Source organism: Pocillopora verrucosa, chromosome 5 (assembly GCF_036669915.1).
Source record: "Pocillopora verrucosa isolate sample1 chromosome 5, ASM3666991v2, whole genome shotgun sequence".
NCBI lineage: Eukaryota > Metazoa > Cnidaria > Anthozoa > Scleractinia > Pocilloporidae > Pocillopora > Pocillopora verrucosa.
In genome coordinates, this window is record NC_089316.1 from 15159105 (window position 1) to 15184629 (window position 25525).

At 36.3% G+C, this 25525-nt stretch overlaps 2 protein-coding genes and 1 non-coding gene across 5 annotated transcripts in view; 1 reads left to right on the forward strand and 2 right to left on the reverse strand.

Moving 5' to 3' along the window:
* Positions 1-25525, reverse strand: part of LOC131773433 (fibrillin-3-like) — a 164204-nt gene that overhangs the window by 53361 nt on the left and 85318 nt on the right. The window lies entirely within an intron of this gene.
* LOC131787613 (uromodulin-like) lies at positions 8849-14856 on the reverse strand. Its single transcript, XM_066166663.1, has 6 exons — positions 14678-14856; positions 12816-13081; positions 12546-12663; positions 12093-12215; positions 11793-11915; positions 8849-10471 (listed from the first exon to the last, which is right to left on the reverse strand). The coding sequence occupies exons 1-6, from the start codon at positions 14745-14747 to the stop codon at positions 10236-10238; spliced, it is 936 nt and encodes a 311-aa protein (XP_066022760.1). The 5' UTR covers positions 14748-14856; the 3' UTR covers positions 8849-10235.
* Positions 9230-9305, forward strand: Trnaa-ggc (transfer RNA alanine (anticodon GGC)). The gene has a single exon. It is a non-coding gene; the product is annotated as a tRNA-Ala (tRNA).

Here is a 25525-nt window from a genome sequence, read left to right on the forward strand (position 1 = left end):
CATCGGAGGGCGGAGTCCGAAGATTTGAGGTCCGATTGTCATGGGGACTCAGAATTTTTTCTTGTCCCACGCTCGTGACGAGACGGAAAAAATTTCTTTATTTATTTCTTTAGCGGGCTCGAAATCTAACGATCTTTCTAATTCTATTTGTTACCCTGTGGGTATTTTCCAAATAAGTCAAAAGGTTTATGCATAAGGTGTTTTATGAAGAAGAAACCCAACTTCCTTTTATTAGAGGGGGGACGTTTCTAAAGAGATTTTGGTACTGCGTAGATGGGAGAGTATCGCAGGGTAATTTAGTTTTAGCAACTGAGTTAATAACATAGATTGGAATCCGTAAAGAGTTTTAAAGCTGACGTTTAGGGCGTTCGTCCTTGGACAGAGCGAGTAACTACGGGCTAACGCTCGATTCGTAAGCTTTAGACTCTGTACGGTGGCTAATTTAGGTTATCAACTCAGTTGATAATACTTAATTACCTTGCTGCCTCCCTTATTTTCTGCTGAGCATCATTTGGTTCTGGATATGGAAATCATTATGAAGTCCATGGAAAACCTACGAGTACGACGGGAATGACAAAGTATTCTCGGAAATCAATGTAAGTTTTGCTTTTCAACAAGTGTTAAGGGCAGCAAATTAACTTTAAAATTAAAAAAGGGCGAATGCTCGCAGGACTAATACCAGTTTGAGATATCTTACATAAGAAAATAGAAGCAGAATTTGAATTATAACTCGCCAGTTTCATTCTCAAATGTTCCATGAACCCGGAGGCCAACCATTGTAGGAACGGATGGAAAGCGAAAATGAAAATAGACTAGCATATATTCAAGTTTTTTTTATTTCATCTCTACAAACTTAGGGTGCATATCTTAAAATCTCACAAGTCATTCTTATGAATTCTCGATTCCAAGCAAGGCCTTTACCAGGACAAGCATTCTTTTCCTTCGTTCTTTAATCGAAGAGAGGAACCTCACTAAAGTTAGAGTATTTCTCCCTATATCATAAGTACATGTATTATAAATGATGATAGAAAATGTATTTATACATCGCCAAACCCACTAATTGTCCATGGTGCTTTACGTTAAGATCATAAAAAAACTAAAAGAAAGGGGCAAAAGAGAAAAAAATTTCTATATCTTTATACAGGAATAAACAAATTGAAAAAATTCTGAGGTCATTGAACATATTTATCATCTAATAAAACTAAAAGGAGTTATGAGCTTTTTTTAAAAAGATACGTTTTAAAATGTCTTTTAGTCTCACTTTCGGGGTCGCCAGAAGGTGTTGAAAAGAGGACTATCCAGTGACGGACAGGAAGCCAGTGAAGCTTTTTTTTTTTAGGATTGTGGTCATACGATCAACATCCTAGTACGTGTAACAATTCGAGCCACTGTATTTTAAACGGATTGCAATCTTGAAAGTAGATGCTTAGGTAGACCATACAGTAGTGAGTTGCAGCTATCTAATATTGAAGTAATAAAGGCGTGAACAACAATTTTAGCACTCTCCTCCAGCAAGTTACTTTGTAATTTGGACGACTACTCAAAGATACAAACCATACACTGCAACACACGTTTTCTCGTACCCATTATCGCCATAACCCCATTTGAACAAGTCCTCGCTGTACCAGATTTGGAATTCTTGGTTCGTTTCTACTGCCAGTGGGGTAGAGAAATTATCAAAGAGCAGTTGTGGTGATTCGGTTGTGGCCCAAGGCAGGCTGTAAATTTTGCAGCCTAAATAATCTGATAGGAAATCACTCTTTGGGAGAAGAAGATTACGGTTTTTGTCAGTTATCAACGTGGCCATTTGGTTGGGAATGAGACAGTTCCAAAGGCATCCCCATTTGGATTGATAGCTTGGGTTCGATGAATGACAGGTCACGTAACCGGATTTGTACGTTAATTTGAATGTAATGATGTTACCCGCCTTGGCAGTTCTAAAGAAACCATACGAATCATCTCGTGCCCCAAAGCAAACTGTAGATGGCGTCATCTGTATCCATCTTACTGTTGGAAAGAACCAGCATTTATATATATATATATATATATATATATATATATATATATGATGAATTGATTTTGAACGAAAGGATGTGAGTTGGGTAAAAAGAATACACGGCTAGACAGCCAGCCGCTTAGTCAGACAGATGGATAGGAAAACAGGAGGGACAAAAGGGGATTCAGACATCTGGAGGAGCAGACGGGCGAATGGCTGGCTGAATAAGACTTACAGTTGGATTCATCGAAAGATAACTTAAAGGGTTAGGTAGAGTTTTTCATAAAAGTATTTCACCAAATGAAAAATGTTTTTTTACCTACCGTTTCTTCCCTCGCAATTGGTGCCCTTGTATTCAGGTGGACAAAGGCATCTGTAACCTTTGTCTGTAAATCCTGTCTGACAGGTGCCATCATGTTGGCAAGGAGTCTGTCCACAAGTATTCTGGTGTGAAAACGAGGTTTAAAAGCAGATATATGCCAATTAAAGTGGTAAGTGGTAATGATACTTTGAAATGAAAATTGAAATGTCACATGAGATCAAATCAACCAAATAACCAGCCACGCAACTCGTCAACCATACAAACCAATTGCAAACAAACATTGCGCAACCAGCCAAACAACATAAAAGCGAAACAACTTACCATCGAAACATTTACAAGCCAAACAACTCGAGGTTGAGCCATCTTGACATACTAATCTACCCCATGAAAAGTAATGTTACTCGCTTGGCCATGATAGGATACCAACCAACCATCAACAATCACCAAACCAAGGATAAACGAAAAGCACAAACAGGATAAGAATGTACTCACCATTGTTCCTTTATATCTGTAGTTTATCTAAGACTTGAGATCCTGAGGATGTTCATTGTGTGTGGAATTATTCAGTTCGCATTTTGTGATTACTGGATATCCGCTGGCCACTAATTCGTTATAACTGACGCATTTGGGTTCCATGTAGCATAGAGCTGAGCAGAAGTCTTGCACAGGGGATTCCACGCTTCGTATCAAGTGGTTTATGAGCCTTTTGCCAGGGAAAGAAAGAGAAGATGTAAATTCCATCTTGCGACAGAAATCTGTGAGAAATTGAATCGGATTTGATTAGCACCATTTATGGTTTACATCTAGAAAGGTAAAGAACCAGTTGCGTTTTTTAGGGACTAAGCAAAGGCAGTGGAGTGATAAAACTTATGAGTTGTATAAATAACAAAACATAACAATTTCGCCTCTCTCTCCTCCACGACCAGCTATAGCCATTATAATGTCCTCAAATGATTTTGGTCCTTTAACTGCTTTATTTTAGCACTAATTAATCTTTAGAGTTGTAATCGGACAGGGCAATCGGACACAAAACAGTGTCTCTACCGAAGATATTTTCTCAAGTAAATGTAAATGTATTTGTTTTCTTCTTAAATTGTAATGGTTATGACCAATCGGTAATGGGACTTTGCGTCATTCAATTCGATCTTCAATTATACTCATGAGTGAGGGAAATTAGACTTCACTCGGTTCTATTACAATTATAATTTAAATTTACTTACAACACTATAGCAGTATGGATATAGTTTACGATTAAGAAAATTGGAGCACCGCACACTGAATCGCGTATTTCATTAGATATGAGAATTATTTGAAGTTAAAACCATTTCTAACGCGTCTAGGGAATTTTCGACCCATATTTTACTTGATATTGAATACAATATTTTGAATTCGCTTTTGCTAATGTGCATCAATGAAGACACACATCTCTGTTTCTTTGAAAAATCGATTGGGAATTTTTAGCATACCGGTAATCTGATATAATCTGGTGATGGCCTGATTTGAAAGAAGCAACATTCCAGCGTTGATCTTTACTATAAGAAGCCAGTCTGAGTTAAACCCTCTGAAATTTTTTTGTTTTGATTGAGAGGGCTTTTCCTTGATTTGGCGATCTCACTAGTTAGTTCAATTCATGTGGATGAGACATTAAGTCCATGCCTGCTGTGAACTTTAAACTTTTGCTTAATTACTCGTAGAAAGACTAACTTCCTCAGGGTGATTAGCGTAAAGTGAAGAACAAGAAGAGAAGACTGAAGAAGAGTCTTGTTGCCTCACGATAGCGGGGAGTTTTGTCACCCACTAGTTTCTCCTGTCGTTGCATTGTAACAAAACTAACCAGGAGTCCATATTTATTTTAATCATACAGTTGGAAGACCTGCATTTTTTATGCGTGGGCTGCTATTGGCGGCTTAGAATTTGTGTTGTTTTAACGTTCATGTGACAACAAAATTTTTCAACGATTATCTAAGAGTTTTGATGAGTTAGTTAGGATGGATGGTCTCAATTCTGGTGAACTATGTTACCTATATATCTATGGAAAAAAAATTTTCTTTGCGACTTTGTGCCTTGCAGGAGCTTCGATTGGCTCAGAATTTAGCTTAGGCGGCATTCGATCTGATTAAAGTAAATAAAATTCATTGAAAATGTGTTAATTAAAATAAGTTCGATCGATTGAACAGCATGCGAAATATCCTGCTAATGAGATAATTGTAACAGTGTTATGATTGCGCTTCTAGGTTTTTAGAATCTTTTGACCACATGGTGATCGACTAAAGGAATAGGTGTAAATTGTTATTCCCAGAAGATTAAAATATGAACTTTTTAACCCTTACTTTGCCGTCACTGAAGCCAGTGGACATGGAATGAAGGATGTACTAGACTGGTATAACGCTACAGATTCTGGAAGTCTATACAATGGCGTGCATGTGGTCTTCGTAGACTTCCGAAAAGCCTTCGATCTGGTGGATCATGGCGTTCTGTTGACTAAACTCGCGGGCATGGGCATCACCATGAGCTTTTGGAAATGGACACAGAGCTACCTATCAGGCAGAACACAGCAGGTTAAGCTCCCAGGAGTCCTCTCCAGACACGGTGAGGTGATTGCTGGTGTACCCCAGGGCGGTGTCATTTCTCCTACACTTTTTAATGTGCATGTCAACGATATTGAGGACTGCATTCCCAGGGGAATACCTGTATCTACTTGCAAGTACGCTGATGACTGCACCCAATACCAACTTGTTTTTAAGGACACTGTCAGTCAAATGCAGGATGCTGTGACTCACTTGGAAAGATGGGCTGTGCAGAATAAAATGGAGCTGAATGTCAAAAAGACCAAAGATATGTGGATCACCTTCAAAAAGTCCTGTCCAATTCCTACTCCTATTAATATAGGGCCTACTGAACTGGAGAGGGTTTCAGAGTTTAAACTAATGGGTGTATATGTACAGAACGATCTCAAGTGGAATACACATGTCTCAAGTATTGTCAGCAAAGCGTGTAAACGGATCCACTATCTTAGGGTCTTTAGAACAGCCCATCTCCCTAGGGACATTGGTCTTACAACTTACATCACTAAGATTAGACCTGTTTTAGAATATGCCTCGCCTGTCTGGGGAGGGCTGCCCATTTGCCTCGAAGAAGAACTACAGAGAGTGCAGAATAGATGTCTAAATGTCATTGGTCTCCCCAGGGATACTGTTGAGTCACTTGTAACTAGGCGTCCGAATTGACGAGGAAAGAATTTAAACGTATCCTAGAATCTGAAGCACATCCTTGTAAACGTTTTTTAGAAAAGCCAGTGGATCATGGCCATAATCTAAGATCTTGTAAGACTAACCCAGCGCACCTCAGAATACCTGTATCACGCACTGTTAGGCACAAACAATCATTTGTTCCTAGAGGTGCTAAACTTAACTTGATTTGATATGTATATATATTATGTAGTGTTTTGAATTTTTATTGTAAATTTACCGTAATTCTTATCGCCAACGGTAATAAATAAAGGTTATTATTATTATTATTATTATTATTATTATCATTATTATTATGTAGCTTGAAGTAATTAATGAGGTGTCTGAAAAAGGAACAGGTTCAAAGCTTGTTTCCCCACACGGCAAGTTTAAATAGAGAAAAAGTTCCGTGCTTTTGTTGATGCTCTGTTACTAGGAAGAGAAAGTCATTTTATTTGTGGACACAGAATTCCTATTTATATACTTTATTTTCAAATTCTGATAACTTTATCAACCTTCATTAGTTCGAGATTATTAACCCCCTTTGCTTCCCTCTCAATCCAAATTAAGCCGGTGAAATACCTGCAGGCGTCAGCTACTTCACCTTTTTTTTTTATTTATTTAAGCTTAGGAGAAAGTTATCTTTCACAAACAAAGATCTAGTGTGTTACTTGAAGTAAATAAATGTGTTCTCTTTGTTAGCTGTTAAGCCTTCTTGACTTTGTTCAAAGCTTTCTACGTTTGAATGAAACGTTTGGCTCACTTTTGATAGCTTGAAATTCAGTCCCTGCAGCACAGAAGCTTAACTTTGTTGTAACCGCTGGCTAATGAAGAGAAGATCAATGGCTCCCTTAAAATTTCAAGTGTAAACGAGCCCTAGGTAACTTGAATTACGTAAACATTTAAACTCAGCCATAACTGTGTTAATCAAATACGAAATATTTGATTTGTTCAAGCCTTTCACTCTCGCTGTCAAATTCATAACGGTCAGTGGTGGAAATTTACATTTTCAAACAAAGAAATATTCTACAGTTTTAGAAGCTATGAGAACCTGCAAGCAGATAACAAAGAGCGCAAGAAACCTAGGTGAAACGATTTTGGCTCTTCCCGAGACACGAGATGATAATAGATAAGGCGACAAGACAGTAACGCCGGTAAATTATCTAAAGATTTGTGTTACTTTTCTTATTATATTGTAATAGGGTCATATGTATCAAAGCGCTATTTAAATTAGGTAACGTGCCATGTTCAATGGGCTGCTATGTTCTAAGTCTAATTCGTCCCCGTGCGCTCGAACTGCTAATTTGACCCTAGAAAAAGATTTGACTTTCAAAGAAGATCTGAGTATCTAATAAATTCTCTCGCGTCATGTTAATGAGGAGAGGACTGAGGGGAAGATACACATCTACCTGCACGCATTTATGTATGAATCCTCTCATTACGTGTAGTTATTTGCTTCAAATTTAATCTGGACCACCCAAGCTCAGTTCACAGCTTGTTCAAAACAATTTTGTACATATAGCTGATATCATAATTGTTTTCAGAAATCTTATAGTAACACTGGTAAAGTACTTTAGTTGTGCCAAAGCGGACCAATCCTTAGGACTTATAGGATGGTTACCATTCAGCCAGACCGGGTATCTCGCCTGGGCCAATAATTTACAATTACAATTAGAGTTAAAATAATGGAAGTAATTATTATGATGAGAAAAAAAAATTGTTAAATTTGTGATAGGCGTCTACTTAGATAGCAGTTCATAAATGCCCTTTTTACGTGGGGTTATTTTCCCCAATGTCAGTCTGTATCACAGTGGCGCAGGTCACAAATTGGTGGGAGGAAAAGTTAATATAAATGGTAGGATCCAGAGTTTTCTATTTAAATCTGAACTGATCGGTAACAGCCTATACTTTTATGTTTAAAGTAGACCTTCCTGTTAAATTCCACATATTCAAATTAGCTCAGAGAGTTTGATGTTAGATCGGGTAAACAACCTCTTCCTGATAAGTTTGGGTATTCTCATTACCTGGATAATGAATGGATTTTGTTGGGAGGAGTAACAGGTTAATCGCCTCTGGGAGTCAAAGGGTTAACCAGCGTAGGTTGGCTTTACCACATTTATAACTATCAACACAGGTTGTTGGAGTTCTAGTTCCTACAGCTGTAACGAAACGGTACCATTCCTTAGAGAGTTGTGTGACACAGAACACTGAACCATTTGTCGTGTGTCGTCAATGGTATTTCTTTTGTCGTCCCTCTGCTTCATAACAAGGATCGGATACAAATTTAAGTATTAATTTTTTAAATAATTGTAATTATTGCTTTAAAGAATAAATTTTTTTAGCGTTTTTTAAGTCTGATAGTTTATTACTGCCCGGGATACGTTGATAACGAGCCGATTGTATCGTTTAATTTTGTCTCAGAGATACCAGTTCTGTAGGATTTCTTGAAAAGATCTTTTCTATCAAATAATTGACTACAGGGAGAATTGATCAACGAACCTGTTTCTCTCAGAAATTCTTCGTCATAAATTTTAGAGGAAAGCTCATTTAAAGAGTCGAGAGTCCAATCAAACCTAGAAAATATTAATATTAATTATTTAAAAGGTACCAGATGGCGATTTATGTCTCACTAAAGGAAAGAGATATCTCAACAAATCAACCTCTCTCTTCCTAAAGTTCGGAAACCCATCCGAAGATTATCGATTATTCACTTGAAGGAATACGATGAACTTTGCACTTCAACAACACGAGCGATAGTACCTTTAACGACAACACAAAGATAAAGTGGAATCGGTTTTGTTTACTGACATCTGGAAAGTGATAATTCATTTTCTTCTCAGGTAACCTTAAACTTTTTACATGTAGAGAATTTGAATAGCAGGCGATAAGAAGGTTTAGGCTTTGGGAAAGTCAATTTAGATTTTCTAAAGTACAGCAAAGAAAAGTAAACCTCTGATTACGTAGACGTGCTATTTGTCTCAGGCTCATTGTCAGTTATAACTAAAACAACCAGAGTAACAGATTGCACCTTCTCTGTTACCGGTTGCATACACGCAAATAAGCCTGAAAAGGTTATTAAATTAGGTTTTAACTGGTCGTCATTCCGGGCCTCTTTCTGGTGTTGTTTAGTTTTTCGCTGGAATGGCTTGTAGAAGAGCTACTAGCATGGACAGCACTATCTACTAGCAACACGTTTTCCTACAAGATTCACCTGTAAAGGTATGATTTAATCAAAATAAGGAATACTATACTCCTACAATTTTAAACTATTTTATTAAACAACTTTGAAGTATATCACGGTACGGAACTATCTTTTGTTAGAGCTCCCTAGATAGTTGATCTTTTCCGACAAAAAAAAAATATTACTCCTAACTGACTGAGTCCTTATATACATTCACAACGCATTTCAAAACGAATATAAGCGACCCTCTCAGCTATGAACACCACTGAACTAGTAGTTGACATAAGACCTGAAAAAAAAAACAGGCCCTTACGGGATTTGAACCTAAGACCTTTACGATACCAGTGCAGCGCTCTAACAAGCTAACTAGATACTGATTATTATGTTGGATCCGAATAAACCTTCCAAGTGGTGAATAATGACTGCAAATATATGAAAATCATATATACACTGTGGTGAAGAAACGAATATAAGAGATCCAACATAATGACCAGCTTCCAGTTGGCCTGTTGGCTCAGTTGTTGGTAGAGCGCTGCGCCGGCATCGCAGAGGTCATGGGTTCAAATCCCGCACGGGCCTGAATTTTTTTCAGGTCTTATTTCAAGTACTAGTTTAGTAGTGTTCATAACTGCGAGGATCTCTTATATTTGTTTCTTCACCACAGTGCGCGTACATGATTTTCATATATTTACAGTCAGTACTTCAAAACATTCCGGAATTCGAAGCTTACAACACAACTATTGTGGTAGAAATACATCATAATTACACAGCCTAATAGAATGTTCTAGTTTTCCATACTACGTCATCAGAAAGTTTGATTATCAATGTAACAGTGACTAATAATTATGCAATTCTAGAAATTATTTACAGTCTCTATCAACAACACACCTAAGCTGCTTTAGTTTCTAACGACCTGAGTAAACATCAAGAGTGCCTAAAACTTACATAGTGAAGCACCTCGATTGGAATAGATAGAGATATTATGATTATTTGGAAGCTTACTAATGCCTATAGCTGTTGACATTAGCTGGGGGTCGGGGGGGGGGGGGGAGTCTGTTCTATTACTCGGATAAACAACTATTGTTCAGTCGACTCTGATGATGATTTCCGCTAAGGTTATAGAAACGTCAGTCACTATTACTGATTACTTGCAGTCACAACTTCTCAGGAGCATTCTTATCTGGAAGATCAAACTAAGCAGTCCAAAGGTATTCTTGTGTTGAAACTACTCACTGTTTAACACTAATCATAAAAAGTGGATCATATGAAATATTTTAGGTCCCTGTTATCATTGATGTACATGTGCGTGCCAATAAATCGATTTGTGAATCCTTTCACTTTGCAGAATAACTTGCTTATAGCATTCAGTCTGTGCCACAGTAGCGCAGAGGACAAGTAGGTGGCTTAAGCAGTTTGTATATAAAGTAGGATCCGCAGTCTTTCACATTAATGGTTATTGATTTCTTGCAACAATCTCCACCTCTGGTAAAGCAGACCTTGGAGTAAACCTCACCATGCCAGTGTGGGGTGACCACCTTTTAGCCAGCCTGAGAAGACCGTACCACATCTATTACACGGTACACACTGGGTTGGCATTTTTGTTCCTGCATCTCCCACAAAACGATACCATTCCCCGGATATTATGGATGAGGATTCGTCGTCACATTTTCCTTGACCGTCGGGTGTGTTGTAAGTGCTCTTTCTGTCAGCCTCGCTCAGGTTTCTGTAATTATGGCACGGATCGGCTAAAAAGTTGAATTTCGGTTGGTGCGATGTTTTATGCGCCTTTTCCAGCGACTGACAAAATCTTTTCCTACCGTTTAAGTCACTCTTAGTATTGAATTAAGTGTTGTTGGATTTCTACGTACAAAAGTCTTCGATTCAGACTTCATACTTTGCTCGTAGCTTCGTCGGCTAGATTAAAATTTGCTTACGTTTCCCTTATTCTCTTTGCCTGCTTCCTAATTTTGGGAAAATATTCTTCCATTAATTACTATTGAAATGAACAAAACAACTGAATCTTGTGATTCCTCAGTATTTCACTGGGCATCCTGTACTGCGCATAAAAATCACGTAATCGGGCGAACAAGCGCGCTTGAATTCCGAGAACACGGTGTTGTTTTTCAATAAAAAATAATCGAAGGCAAAAAAAAAATAGCTAAAAGCATGCAAAAAGCCCGTTATTTGATGATGAAAATTATGACTTGGAAAATAACGACTAGAGGAACGTTTCGAGTCCACGTCGATTAAAATTACGTGATTTTTTCTCAAATTATTTACCAAATTCCTCCCTATGCTCGAGACTTTGTACCTGTCAATTTTTTAAAAATTTTTACTTTAAAAACTATTCTTCCAGCTATCGAAAAATGTACCGTGAAATGAGGCGCGTGAAAATGCATTAGTAGAGGTCGTAGAGGCAGAAGTGGGGTAAGTTTGGCCCGTCATTTCTCTCAAACAAGCAGGGTGACCTTTCTTTTTAATTATACTTTTAGAAACAGACATTGGCAAGGAAAATTTAAGGAAAGACTGAAAAAATTGTCGGATAACTTTTTTTTTCTGAGGAATCACCTTAATAGGTCCGAATGGGAAATCTTAACCGCGGTCAACATCGATTTTAACCAATCAAATTATTCTGTTTGATTGCTTTCAATCCTTTCGAGACACAACCTCATAACGATTCTATTTATAAGAAAAATTATGCATCATCAAGAAAAAATAATGGGATGATTGTTTTCTCTCCTGGAGGACAAAAACGATGCACATCAAGTCTACAAATGTGATACAAAAAAAATCAAAAAATCAAATCTATATTTTGAACATTGAGTGCGATAGTTGTCGTTAGAGCTATAGATCTGAGGCTGATCAACGGAAATGTTCAGCATTTTGTCCTTGCCTTCAAGTGGGATCAAGGATTTTCATTTTGTACCATTGGTCAAAAATATTAAGGCAAGGGTAACTACTTTATCAAAACAAACAAATCAGTCGACTAAGAAGGAACGTGCAAATTAAACTAACAAACAGACGAAAGCAAACTTACATTTCTCAACGTTATAGCAAGGCAATTACCTGTGCAGCTCCGTCCATCTCCGTTAAATCCAAATAAACAGGTGCACACAAAGGATCCATTTGTGTTTTGACAAGTAGCGTTCAGGTGACAATCGTGAGTATTTTTTTGGCATTCATCGATATCTAAAAAAATGGGAAAGAAAAGAAAATTCTACAACGGAAGTGGTTCCACGAGTCGGATAACACATTCATTTTTAACTTTTATAAGATGAAAAAGCATTACGTTAGCTATCATTGTGATAAATGAATTGTCAGACGAAAGCAAACTAACATTTCTCAAAGTCATAGCGAGGCAATTACCTGTGCAGCTCCGTCCATCTCCGTTAAATCCAAATAAACAGGTGCACACAAAGGATCCATTTGTGTTTTGACAAGTAGCATTCAGGTGACAATCGTGGGTATTTTTTTGGCATTCATCAATATCTAAAAAAATGGGAAAGAAAAGAAAAATTCTACAACGGAAGTGGTTCCACGAGTCGGAAAACACATTCATTTTTAACTTTTATAAGATGAAAAAGCATTACGTTAGCTATCATTGTGATAAATGAATTGTTAATTTAAACTAAACCAAAACTTCCATTGCAGCGGAATCTCTCTCTGGCCACCATTCCACGCCGGATATCAGTCGTCAGAGATCGGCCTTGGTAGCATTCCGTTGTAATACGCACTCCAAGGCCAAACGTGATATATAAATATGGCGGTTTAAATACTCCAGGATATATTGTGTTCTTATCGGTCTATTCTGTAATTAACCTTTTTCGCAATGTTCTCCTTCGAATCCAGGAGGGCACGAGCATCGATATCCCTTGATTGTGAAACCGGACTGACAAGTTGCATTATTTTGACAAGGTGGGTTTTTACCGCACGCGTTCTGAAAAGAAAAAAGAAAAAATAATAAAGAAGGAAGATCGATGTATTGAATAATTGATACATGAATGAACGAACTTAAGTTTTGTTAAACGTCGGTTGTTTTCCACGATTCATCACCGAGTTGATGAATTTGAATTATACCTTATATTTTACCTTTGAGCCTTGATAATAAAAATCAGCATCAGTCATCAGGTCAGTATCATATTCAAGATGCGTGGCGTTATTCAGTTCACAGATATAAGCGATTCCTCTAGTCTCTGGCTCTTTTTTGAAGTTAGCACTGACGCAGTTATCGTTCATGTAGCAAAAAAGCTCACAGTGATCCAAGTCTTTGACGTATTTAGTTTCGATTTTATGGTTCATCAAACGTCTTTTAGCAAAGAAGAAGTAATCTGGAAACAGCATTGTGCGATTTCGCTCTGAAATGAAGCAATCAAAATATAACAAAAAAAATTTTTTCTTTTCATACAGAAATAAACTCACGATTCCAGTTATTAAGCGTGCAAAATAACACGCTTGGTAAACAAAGAACTGTATCTCAATTAAACCATTACTACGGGAAAATGGAGAAAAATTGATACTACCTTCATTTGCTGACTTTTGTCTTTCTGTGAATATAAGTACCTAGGACAATTTTCCAAGTTTCAACTCCGCGATCAGAGATTTCCACATGATTTCAGCGGAGACTTCTATTTCGATAAAGTAGGTTAACACATAAAATGCTTGCGTAAAAGACAAATTTGAATAAAGTTTATAATTGTTTTTTGATCACGCTGTGCCCACTCTTATATCAAAATTTTGGAATATTTTGTATAATAAGGCTTTTAGAGAGAGGGTTCAGTCTCTCTATTTTCCGGAGCGATATTATTTTAGGGGATATAGGACAAAATCCGTTAAGAATACGATCCGTCAATCTTTTACTGTTGCTGTAATTTATCATAATTTTGAATATTTTGTGTAATAGGGCACAAGGTAATTAACCCCAGCCCTCCATCCCTCCCAAAGTTTAAAAACAAAAACAAAAACAAAAATTAGCAGTAGCGACCATCACTTGTGAAGAAAGGATGTTTATAGAGCATTTCATGTCTTCTTGTTTCCCCTAAACGATATTATTTTAGCGGAGATAGAACAAAAGCCGTTTAAAAAAGCTATCCGCAAATTTTTCTCAAGTTCCTTCTCTAATTCATGATCGATAAGTCATGAAAACAAATCATTTTTCTTTATAAACCTTTTCACTTTCTTCATTACACAGGTCCTTGAAATTCAGAGTTTCTTACTCGAGTTTAAACGATCGCCTTTGGTTATTTAGATCGATTATCACAGAAGAGGAAATTTATGCTAATTTTCATTAAGACGGGCTATCGTTGTCAGGCATCACGCAGGAGATTCATATATGGGTTAAAAATGTTTCTATCGATAAATTCAGTATACATTGGGAAATTTGACTTTTTCCTGTAAAATAGTAAATTTAAATGAAGAAAGTCAAACACTATATTTCTCAAACAAAAAATATCGAAAGTACCAACAATTTAACGGTAGCCATGCCACCTGTTTTTGAGGTGAGTGCCTCTAAACTAATCCTTAAATATATTTTTGCTGACCTGAACTTTCTCTGAGACTTGCACAATATTCGATTTTAGCTTTTGATAGATAAGCTATGTTCATGGACGAATATACAACAAAACATTGTAGGCATTCTTTAACATATGTCAGCACTGTTCTCTTGTAAACGAAGTAATTTGTATTTGCCAAAGTTTTTTGTCGTTTTGCATCTCATATCCAATTTTCTGAATAAAGAAACGATTAAATATTTTTGTTAAATACCTTTTAATTTTTCAAAAACGAGTTCCAATCTTGGGTGGATGTTCAATGTCGGTTTTTGACTTAGTCTTTGCTAATTGTTGTAACTTTAAGTCTTTTTGTATCAGTAGAGGGAGAATAAAGGAGATATATAAATAAGGTTGCACTCATAAGTAAATCGAAGGATAAAAAATGATTCGCCGTCTGCGACTCACCTTTTCCAAAAGTGAAGTTAGTCAACAATGCATTCCAGGCTATGAACATGAAAAATGAAATAAATTCCATGCCTTCTTCAAGGTAACGGTTTTCTGTTTCTATCACGCGCGTATGGCACAAGTTTTAAGTTGATCGCCAGCTCCCAGCAGTGGATTAAGCTTCCCAAATCGACCTGTCGTTATGAACTAAACCGTATTATGAAAATAAATTTTAAAAAAAGGCCGGTAGCTGTCGGTTCTATGTGGACATTAATGCAAATGACGCAATTGGGTGTTATCCGCTTCGCTCGATGGAGAGAATTAGATCTCCTAGGAATATCTTTAAATGTTAACATAGGTATCAGACAGTGAAATTAGTCCCCAGAACAACGTTGTAAAAATTTCGATCAACTTTTTGAAGGTCTAATTGACAGCGAAAATCCCAGGAAAAGCAGATACTGAGACGTTAATTTCTTTTAAACTTTTTGATAAAAAGAACTTTCAAAATTTAAAAGATCAAGCATATTTTTCAGCAAATTTGTTTAGCACATTTTTCATTCATTCCCACTAAAAGATTAATACCCTGCAAAATTTAATTGTATTTTTAATATTTGACGTATAGCAACTTTGGTAACAATAGACATTTAATTAACAGAAAAGTCATGTTCCCGTTTCAAGCTCGCCTTAATTTGTCAGTTTTTGGAGTTAAAATACGCAGACACATTATTCTCAACAAACTTTGCTCCCTAAATCAACTGAAACAGGTGATAATCAACCCTAATACGAAGCTTTTTAGCGTGCGGATATCTCCCTCCATAAATGTTCTTAAACTGTCCATAGAAGAACAAATGTACAAGGATTAAAAATCTCCATTCAGAAATTTCGGTTCTAGATGTGAAGTGATGACGACTCGACCTCGACAAGAACTTCAGAAGAGATGATATATCCTTACTAAACGAGAAAAAAAATTTGCACATGTTTGTGGTTTTGAAAGTTAGTTCTCTAATTAAGAAAGGACTTTCATCAAACTGTCGCGCGATTTTACTTTGAAAAATTGCTCTGGCCTTGAGGAAGTCTTTGAGAAAATACTGACGATTCGTGTTGGAATTAACGGTGAATATTTACACACATTTATTTGATATGCCAAATACTTAAAAGCTGTTGCTAAATATTTTTTAGCATGACGGTTTTTAATGAGTCATCGACAGTGTAGTTCAAATAAAATAATGGCGCTGCAAATATAACTTTCTTTCTTTCGTTATACACACTGTCTTGAAATTTGCTTACGTCCTTTTCGCATTACTAATAGTTCATTGAATTGTCCTCTGTCTTGTCTCAAGAAACCTTAAATCAACTCGTAATAATGATTCGAAATTATTTCAAAAGTTCCTATTCTTGTAAAATCGTTCGATCTTCTTCCCAGGGCTTCGTCACTACAAGTTAGACAGGATGCACAACGTTTTCCGTCCCGGTATGATAAAATCATCCCGACAATTTGTGCACGATGAAACATTTAGCCAGCTTCACGCATTCTGTGGGAGTTTTAAAACATTTTTTTTAGGCGCACTTTTACCAGATTTAACAATTCATTTCTCCCCTATTACTTAACATAGTAAATGTTTTGTTCAAGATGACAGACAAGGCAGATAACAGAAGCTTTTTATGTCTTTTTATGAGCCACAAAATGACGTCTTTAATAAATTATCTCATATATTTTTCCAGCTTGCGTAATTCTTCGGTGGAATTTGCTCGAATTTTCAAGTTACGCTCATAATTGTTTAAGTTCTTATTAGATGTGATATGCCACGGAAAAATAGCTCAATAATTTCGAACTTCAATTTAATTAAAGAAATAAAACGTTGGAAAAATTGTGTGATCCACATTTCTAGTCCTCGAGTCTCTATTGTTTAAATTTGCAAATGTATTAGTCTCGATGCACGAATGGTTCAAATTCTGAAATTGAAAACTGTCAAACAATCTTTAGAACTTATGCACGGAGGAACATTTTTCATTTGTCGCTACATATTTGTTTTGTATCTGAGGCGAAGAACTGTACATAAATTCAAGAAAAAGTTCCAGTAAAGAATAGTGAAATTGTTTCAAAGACAGCTTTCAAGACACGGGGTTTTGCCAAGTTAAGAGGCTTGCATTTTTCAGGGAACTTATTCAGCGTCGTCATTATATCGTCGTTTTATAATCGATAACAGAATCCTTGGAACCTTTTAGCCATCACGGAAAAATCACAGCATTTAGGTTTTAAAATCATGTAGGAACATTAAGCAGCAGGCTCGTAGTACATCATGGTGGTAAGACATCCAATAAATTTTATTCGTACCTTGAATTATGCATTGCCTCTATTTCATTTTCTACGGTCTTCTTGAGGACAGGAGTTTATAAGGAAACGGTTGCCAGATTCTTTTTTCCTTATAACTCTACTTTTGGTGTGCTATCTTGTAAAATTAGGAAAAAAAAAATTATAGGTTCCGTGTAACTTAACCAGCCCACCAAGATTACGGGAAAATGAAGAAAAATTAATACTACCTTCATTTGCGAATTTTTGCCTATCTGAGATAAAGAAGGTTAACAAATAAAATGCTTGGGACAAGGCAAATTTGAGTGATGTTTTTAATTTCTTTTGTTGATGTCGCTGTCACCGCTGTTATATTTGAAATTCCTAACTTTTTGTATGATTGGGCCCGAGATAAATATCTCCAGCGCCGCAAGAACAAAAACAAGAACAAAACTTGGCAGCATCGAGCATCTGTTGAAGTCCTAAATGTAATAACTTTCCTAAATGTAATAACATTTGGTCCTAAATGTAATAACATTTGGTCCTAAATGTAATAAAGTCCTAAATGTAATAACACTTAGTCCTAAATGTAATAACATTTAGTCCTAAATGTAATAACATTTAGTCCTAAATGTAATAACATTTAGTCCTAAATGTAATAACATTTAGTCCTAAATGTAATAACATTTAGTCCTAAATGTAATAACATTTAGTCCTAAATGTAATAAGCCTCCAATGCAATCGTTTAACTCCTTCGGTGCATTGTTGTTATAGCGGACATCTACAATGAGATGTAAAAGTGACAGCTGTTGCACCAAAAACCGCCAGTATACATGTCACATTGCGGGCTCGCTGATATAAAATTAGCGTCTTTCTACTTGCTAGACATAAGAAATATCAGCAGTCGAAGTATGGTCCTTAAAGTGGTCTATTGATCGAGTTGAAGAAAATCATTTCCAGCCCAAAGTGGGCTAGTGCTTCGCTGGAAGCTCAATAAGATGGAATCGACTGGTACGTAATCATTAAGTCTTTTTTTGACAAGAAATTGACTACAATTGATGATGAACTAGAATGCTATTGTTGATGTTATCGTTCGTGTTAAAGTCTTTAGTAGTGATGCACCATTTTAGAGCAGTTTGAATGATTTCGCTGTGTCACATTTTAATCCAAAAGAAAATTATTATTAGTAGCAGTGTTACTGAAATTTTGCACATCAATGTTATTCAGTGTCAATTGATTTTAATGAAGCATTCGGGTTCATTTTTTCTGATTTATTCAATTTTGAACCTGGGATATTGCATTTATAGCCCTCTATGGCTTTACTCCACCTCAGTAATCAGTTCATGTACCATATGACTAAATGGAAACTGTTGAGCTTTTTTCTTCATCATCTATTTATCTATTCATTTTCTCCCCTCAAGGCGGAGAGAAGAGATGACGACAAAAAAATGGAATATAAACTTGAGATCAAATATATGTTTTCCCAATACTTCGGTTCGGGAACTGATGAACCTGTCATAAAGGGCTAAAGGGAAAAAAATTAATGGTTCATTAGACCATCAACTGACCATCTTGTGTTGAATATTGTAGCTCAATAGATCAATTTCACTCTTGCGTGGAAAAAAGGCAACATGTCGAGACCTGTGATCGTGAAATGGGATAACATATGATTGGTCAGTAGACATCTTGCTCTGTAAGTCACTTTATCATAAAGCTAGCAGCGCACGCGGGCAAGATGAAGTGAATCCTGTGTTCTGATTGGCTACCTGAGCGGGCATGATGGGCCCACCCTCGCCCGCTCGGGATTCCCCGTATTGATCCCACGCAAGAAAACTCACAAAGTTCGTAACTTTTGGACAATGTTGGCATAAGCATAAAAAAAAATAAACGACCTTCTTGGGTTTATTGTGCTGCAAGCACAGTTGGCTTTCACTATCGGCTCCCGAAATAAACAGGCCATTCTTGATTCTTATCAAAGCGAAATATTTCGCTATACAATGAATCCTTTAATGATTAAGCCGGGAGAATATAAACTCTTTTGACCAAGCTTGTATGGTCAAGATTTCTGGGTATTAGCCACGCTCTTTTTCTACTATTTTATGGACGGAGACTTCGTCTCCGTCCAATAAAAACGCAAAAAAAAAAAAAGAACTCGGCCAACATGCAGCTATTTTGACCTCACGCTTGGTCAATAACGCATATGAATATGTTTTATGCAGACCCATACAATTCTGGAAAGGGAAGACAGTACAAAAAATGTACTTCCGAGCCCGGAATTTGTCTATCGTATAAGTCGGTGGACTTCCTTTTCCTTGTAATTCGGTTCATGAAGTGTTAACTTCAGCACTGATGACAGAAGTATGTCGTCAAAATCTGTTACACTTAAGAGTGTGAGCCAATGATATAAAGAGAGCTATTGGTCAGCGCTCTCAATGCTTTTGCGTCCGTCAATTTGCTGCCAAAAGCACATCAGTATCAGTATAAGGTTTTGTAGCCACTGCTTTTCAATCTACGTCTTTAGCAAATAAAAAGACGCTGATTAATATCAGTGAGCCCGCAATATGCCATGAATACTGGTCAGAGGATTCTTTGATGCAACAGCTGTCACTTTCATATCTCAACGTTAGCGCAGTTAAACGATTGCATAGGAGCCTTATTACATTTAGGACCGAACGTTATTACATTTAAGGCTTTATTACATTTAGGACCAAATGTTATTACATTTAAGACTTTATTACATTTAGGGCAGTTATTACATTTAGGACTTCTACAGCATCACTTGTCTTTTGTGAAGACACAAGGTTAGTGGAGAGCATTTTCGTGTGTTTTGTTTCTCTCCTCTTATTATTTTAGGGGAGATGGAACAAAAGCCGTTAATAAGCTATCCGCAAATTTTTCTCAAATTCCTTCTCTACTTCATGATCGATGTCATGAAAAAAAAATCGTTTTTCTTAATAAAACTTTTTTCGCTTTTTTTCATTTTTTCTAGGAGAGAGCAAATTAAAATAAAAAAAGTCAAACACTATATTTTTCAAACCAAAAATATCGAAATTATCAACAATTTAACGGTCGACAGATGCCACCTGTTTTTGAGGTGAGTACCTTTAAGCTAATCCTTAAACATGTTTTTGCTTATAACTTTCTCTGAGACTTGCACAATACGCGATTTTAACTTTTGATAGATAAACTATGATTATGGACGAATATACAACAAGAAAAATGTAACTATTCCTTACCATATGTCAGCACTGTTCTTATGTAAAAACAATTTTTCTGAGACGATTAAGAGCGGTTAAAATGTGCTTCCATACGATGCAAAAATATCAAATTCCCGCCTAATAAAACACAGGGAAATTGAACATAACATAGTGCCATGCTTAAATGTTGTTGAGAGAGGAGAGATGGGAATGTAACAATTTTGAATAAAGTAATTCGTATTTGCCGAAGTTTTTGGTCGTTTTGCATCCAAAATCCAATTTTCTTAATAAGAAACGATAAAAAATTTCCGTTAAATACCTTTTAATTTTTCAAAAATGAGTTCCAATCATGGGTGGATGTCGAATGTCGATTTTTGACTTAGTCTTTGCTAATTGTTGTAACATTACCTCTTTTTGTTTCAGCAAAAGAGAATAAAGGAGATATATTAATAAGCTTGTACTCATAAGTGAATCGAAGGATAAATGAATGATTCTCTCTCTGCGACTCACCTTTTCCAAAATTCAAGTCAGTGAATAATGCAGTCCATGTTATGAACATGAAAAATGAACAAATTCCATGCCTTCTTCAAGGTAACGGTTTTCTGTTTCTACCCCGCGCGTATGACACAAGTTTTAAGTTGATCGCCAGGTCCCAGCAGTGGATTAAGCTTCCAAAATCGACCTATTTTTATGAACAAACCGTATTATGAAAATAAATTTTAAAAAAAAGCTTGCAGCTGTCAGTTCTATGTGGAAATTAATGCAAATGACGCAAATGGATGTTATCCGCTTCGCTCGATGGAGAGAATTGGGCTCATAGGAATATCTTTACATGTTAACATGCGTATTAGACACCGAAATTAGTCCTTAGAACAATATTGTAAAAAAATTTCGATTACCTTCTTGAGGAGGTCTAATTTACGGCGAAAAACCCTAAGAAAAGCAGGTACTGAGACGTTAAGTTGTCTTAGACTTTTTAATCCAAAAACTCTTATAAGCAACTGTCAGGCAAGAAATTTGCACTATAACGGCATGATCTTCGTTTATAGAGTTTTCTACTGCTTCCGATTGGAAACAAACCTCTCAGCCTTCTGCCTCAAAACGCAGAACAAAGTTCGTGTGATCGTAATTTTTTTTTATTGAGTGATTAATAGAAGATTTTAATGCGACAATTTCTTTTACTCGCGGCTTTTTTCGTTCTCCGTCCGTGTGATAAAATCATCCCCACAATTTGTGCACGATGAAACATTTAGCCTGCTTCACGCACTCTACGAGAATAAACAATACGTTTTTCTCTATTGTTTCACATAGTAAATGTTTTGTTCAAGAAAATAAAATTTAAGGATACTGATCTTGTTTCTTTCAAGTAGCTGCATGAAGATGTTTTTTCGCCAAATATTTGTGATACCCACATTTTCGTTTTATTTCAGCTACACGGAAATAGAGGAGTTAAGGCTGGATATCATATCTATCACGGGGTGAAAGTCAAACTCAAGTTTTCCATGCATTCAGTACAGTCGTTTTCTTTTATTACTGTCTGGTAGCTATGGTTACGATAGAAACTGTTAGTTTCAAGCCAAGACGATCATTAATATTAGAAATGAATTTTCCTCTTCCTGTTTGGGTTCTTTGCGCAAAAAGCTAAATTGGTAAAATAATACGCAGAGAAGTATTTAACCTAATGCAACGGATTGAGTGGAGAAATACGTCTTGGACTATAAAATGTTATTATCAATTCCTTGAGTATCGCCTGTCACGTCAGGTGTAAACTCCATTATGATTATCGATCGTTTTTTGGTAATTCATGTCAAACAAACGCAATGCAAATGAATTTGAGAGAAGAAACGAGACACATCAATAAAAATGCAAGGCAAGTCCAGCAAAAAAGATTTTGAGACTCACACAAACACAGAAGAAGAGGAGAATTTACCACTACGTGCTTCTTAGCTTTATTCATTTTATTCGACCTGAGTATATATATATTTAATCAATGTTAACGGGACTGGAAAGACAGAAGTGTTTTTTGCTGTCGTCCATAATTTTCTAAAACGTGTTTAGTTTCCTTGTATGATTCTTTATCTTATTTTCTACCATCAGTTTATACAATAATACAAGTTGAAAGACTTGAACGGCTACCCATGCTCTAGAAGTGTTTGCATGCGTAAAGCGTTTAAAGTCTGGTCTAACAGGTGTTATTAGACAATGTTGCCTAATGACCCAATAGACACCAGGGTAGGTGGGATCCAAATATAGAAACTTTTTTACTTAGTGAAGAGCCAGTAAAATTGTGTTTTCGCTAAAAATTTGGGTTGAAATAGCCGTCACCAAAAGTTGCATTCGCAAAGCTTGAAATTTTGAGTACTTTGTTACTCCGGCCAATATATTATTAAAGTTTTCATTGTGAGACATACACCCAGGGGTTGTTTAGTGCGATTGTAAAAGAACTCTTCGCGTCTCTGCGATGATTTGCAACTCCTGCAGTCTTGACCACTCAACACAGGAAGTATGTTTGATAGATAGTTATGAATTTTATTTTTCTATCATTTACTCTCCAAAAATATATTTTGAATTTCTTTAACTATCAAATAAACTATCAGAAATGTAAGGCAGCGTGCTAATAAAAATTTCCTCAACTGACCGACCGAAACTTTAAATAAGTTGACAAAATAAGGATGAATTTCCCACTTGAGAAATGTAATAAAATTAGAAAAAAGTTTCAAACTTTGCCATAAGCATGTTTTGCATTAAAAGCAGGGTGCATTGGGTTATTTTTCATTTCATCGAAAAACTCCGTACAAAGCTTCTTTCTTTTTTTCTGCAAATATTTAATACATGTAGTTTTCGCAGTGGCAAACAATAGCACCGTATCAATTCGGCTGTTTATTTTCTGTTATCTATGAGGTAATATAATAATTTGCATCAACTCTAAATTCTGTAAAAAATGTAGCGACACAGATCTTAGGGCAAGTGCCAAACTGTACCACCCACTTTATTACATCGAGCGAAATATTCTCTCGCTTGGCCCTCATGCTTACCCTAAACGATACATGTGCGCAAGGATTTAAAGATAGTTTTCCTCTTTGAGATCCTCAGTAACAAGTCGTTTTATGTTCCCTCGCATTCATTAACGTCAAAATTAATTAAAGATGAGTTCTCCTGAGCTCTTTAATTTTGAACAAACAGAAAATCTTTCGTAAACAGGGGATCTTAAGCCACTGAAATTCCATGAGTTTGCCAAGCAACTTACGACCTACTCCTTGATACATCAGGAATGCACCAAGAGTGTCGAAGCGGAACTCCTAAGATATCTTATAATGATTGAGAACGATCCAGTAGTAGACAGCTGCTATACTTAACTCAGGGCTTTAGCGAGACGACGCTCTGAATGTTGATTTATGCGCAAACTTGATCTCAAGGATAATAGCAAATTGTTATTTGGAAAAGGAGTGCCGTAATTTATGATTGGACTCAGCCAAACCATTCAGTATCGGATCTGGCTTCCGAGACCTTCACTGGAATACATTTTAAATTGCAAAAAAAGTTTCAGGTTTTCCTCCGTTAGATAAAATTGGTGCGGACTTAAGGTTAACGAGACCTGTGAGCCAACGTTCCCGACTAATTTTTCTGAGTGGGAGCCTTGCAAATCGTCGTCCATATATTTCAAGGTTCTTCTATTTCAAAATCATCACTTTTACCATAATTTGAACGGAATTCAAACGAGCTGCATGGCAATCAAAGTTGGGGGATAAGACAAAAGGATTTGTGAAAGGAAATCTTTAGAAACATCAACTTAACAACTTATGAAACATCATAAAGTAGCTTTTAAACATTTTTTTAGGAAGATTTCCTTCAAATTCTCAAATAATCCAGTGTTTATCAAAGGAAATTCCACCGTGTGCTAATAAAGGATCGCTAATGAAAATATTGTCTTTGACAAGGAAATATTGCAAACTTCAGTTTTTTTTCCTTTAAGAAATGTTGCACTAGTTTGTGGTTCTGAACGTTAGTTCTTTAATTAAGAAAGGACTTCGAGGAAGTCTTCCAGCAAATACTGACGATACGTGTTAGAATTTATCTATCAAAGTTTATGCGGCTCTATCTTGTGCGAAAGTCACAATGACCATAATTCACGGACGTCAAGTACATGCTATACAAACGATTTTCTCGAACCTCTGGGGCTTCAGAGCTACAGTACAAATTCAGGTTGACAATGAGGACAAACAGATTAATCAAAATGCGATGTAAATTCACGCTGATATGCCAAATCCATAAATTTTGTTTGCTAAATATTTTTTTAGCATGACAGTTTTTAATGAGTCGTCGACACTGTAGTTCAAATAAATTAATGGCGCTGCAAATATGATCATTTTTTTCGTCATACACAGTTTCTTGAAACTTATTACTCATAGTTAATTGCATTGTCTATTGACTTTTCCCAAGAAACGTCAAAGAAACAAATAACAATGGCTCCAAATTATTTCAAAAGTTCCTATTCTTATAAAATCGTTCGTTCCTCTTCCCACGGCTTCGTTACTAGAAGTTAGAAAAAAAGCACAACGTTTACCGTCCGTATGATAAAATCATCCCGATAATTTGTGCGCGATGAAACATTTAGCGGGCTTCACGCACTCTGTAGGAGTTTTAAAACATAGTTTAGGCGCACTTTTACCAGAATAAACAATAAATTTATCCCCTATTATTTAACATGGTAAATGTTTTGTTCAAGAAAATAAAATTTAAGGATAATGATCTTGTTTCTTTCAAGTAGCTGATTATGTTTTCTCGCCAAGTGTTCGTGATACCGACATTTGGAAGCTCGGTAAATTTCATTTTCGTTTTATTTCAACTTCACAGAAATAGGAGTTAAGGCTGGATATCAAATCTTACCATGGGGTAAAAGTGAAACTCAAGTTTTTCATGCAGTAAGTACAGTCATCTCCTACCTTCCAAGATCCAACGTTCTTTGGTGCCCAACACTAGACTAATTTAGCCAAACGCGTTTTCTTTTATTACTGTCTGGTAGCTATGGTTACGATAGAAATTGTTGGTTTCAAGCCAAGATGAACATTAATATTAGAAATGAGCTTCCCTCTTCCTGTTTGGGCTCTTTGCACAAAAAGCTAAATTGGTGAAATAATACGTGGCGAAGAATTTAAGTTAGTGCAACGGACTGACTGAAGTAATGCGTCTTTTCATGTGGCAAACAATAGCGCCGTATCCATTCGGCTGTTGGTTGCAAACAATCAAAATTGATTTTTTTTCTCTTGGTATCATGTCCGGTTCTAACAAATTACAAGATTCCAGGCTTTATTTTCTTGTTATCTATTAGGTAATATAGGAATTTGCATCAACTTTAAACTCTGTGAAAAATGTAGCAACACA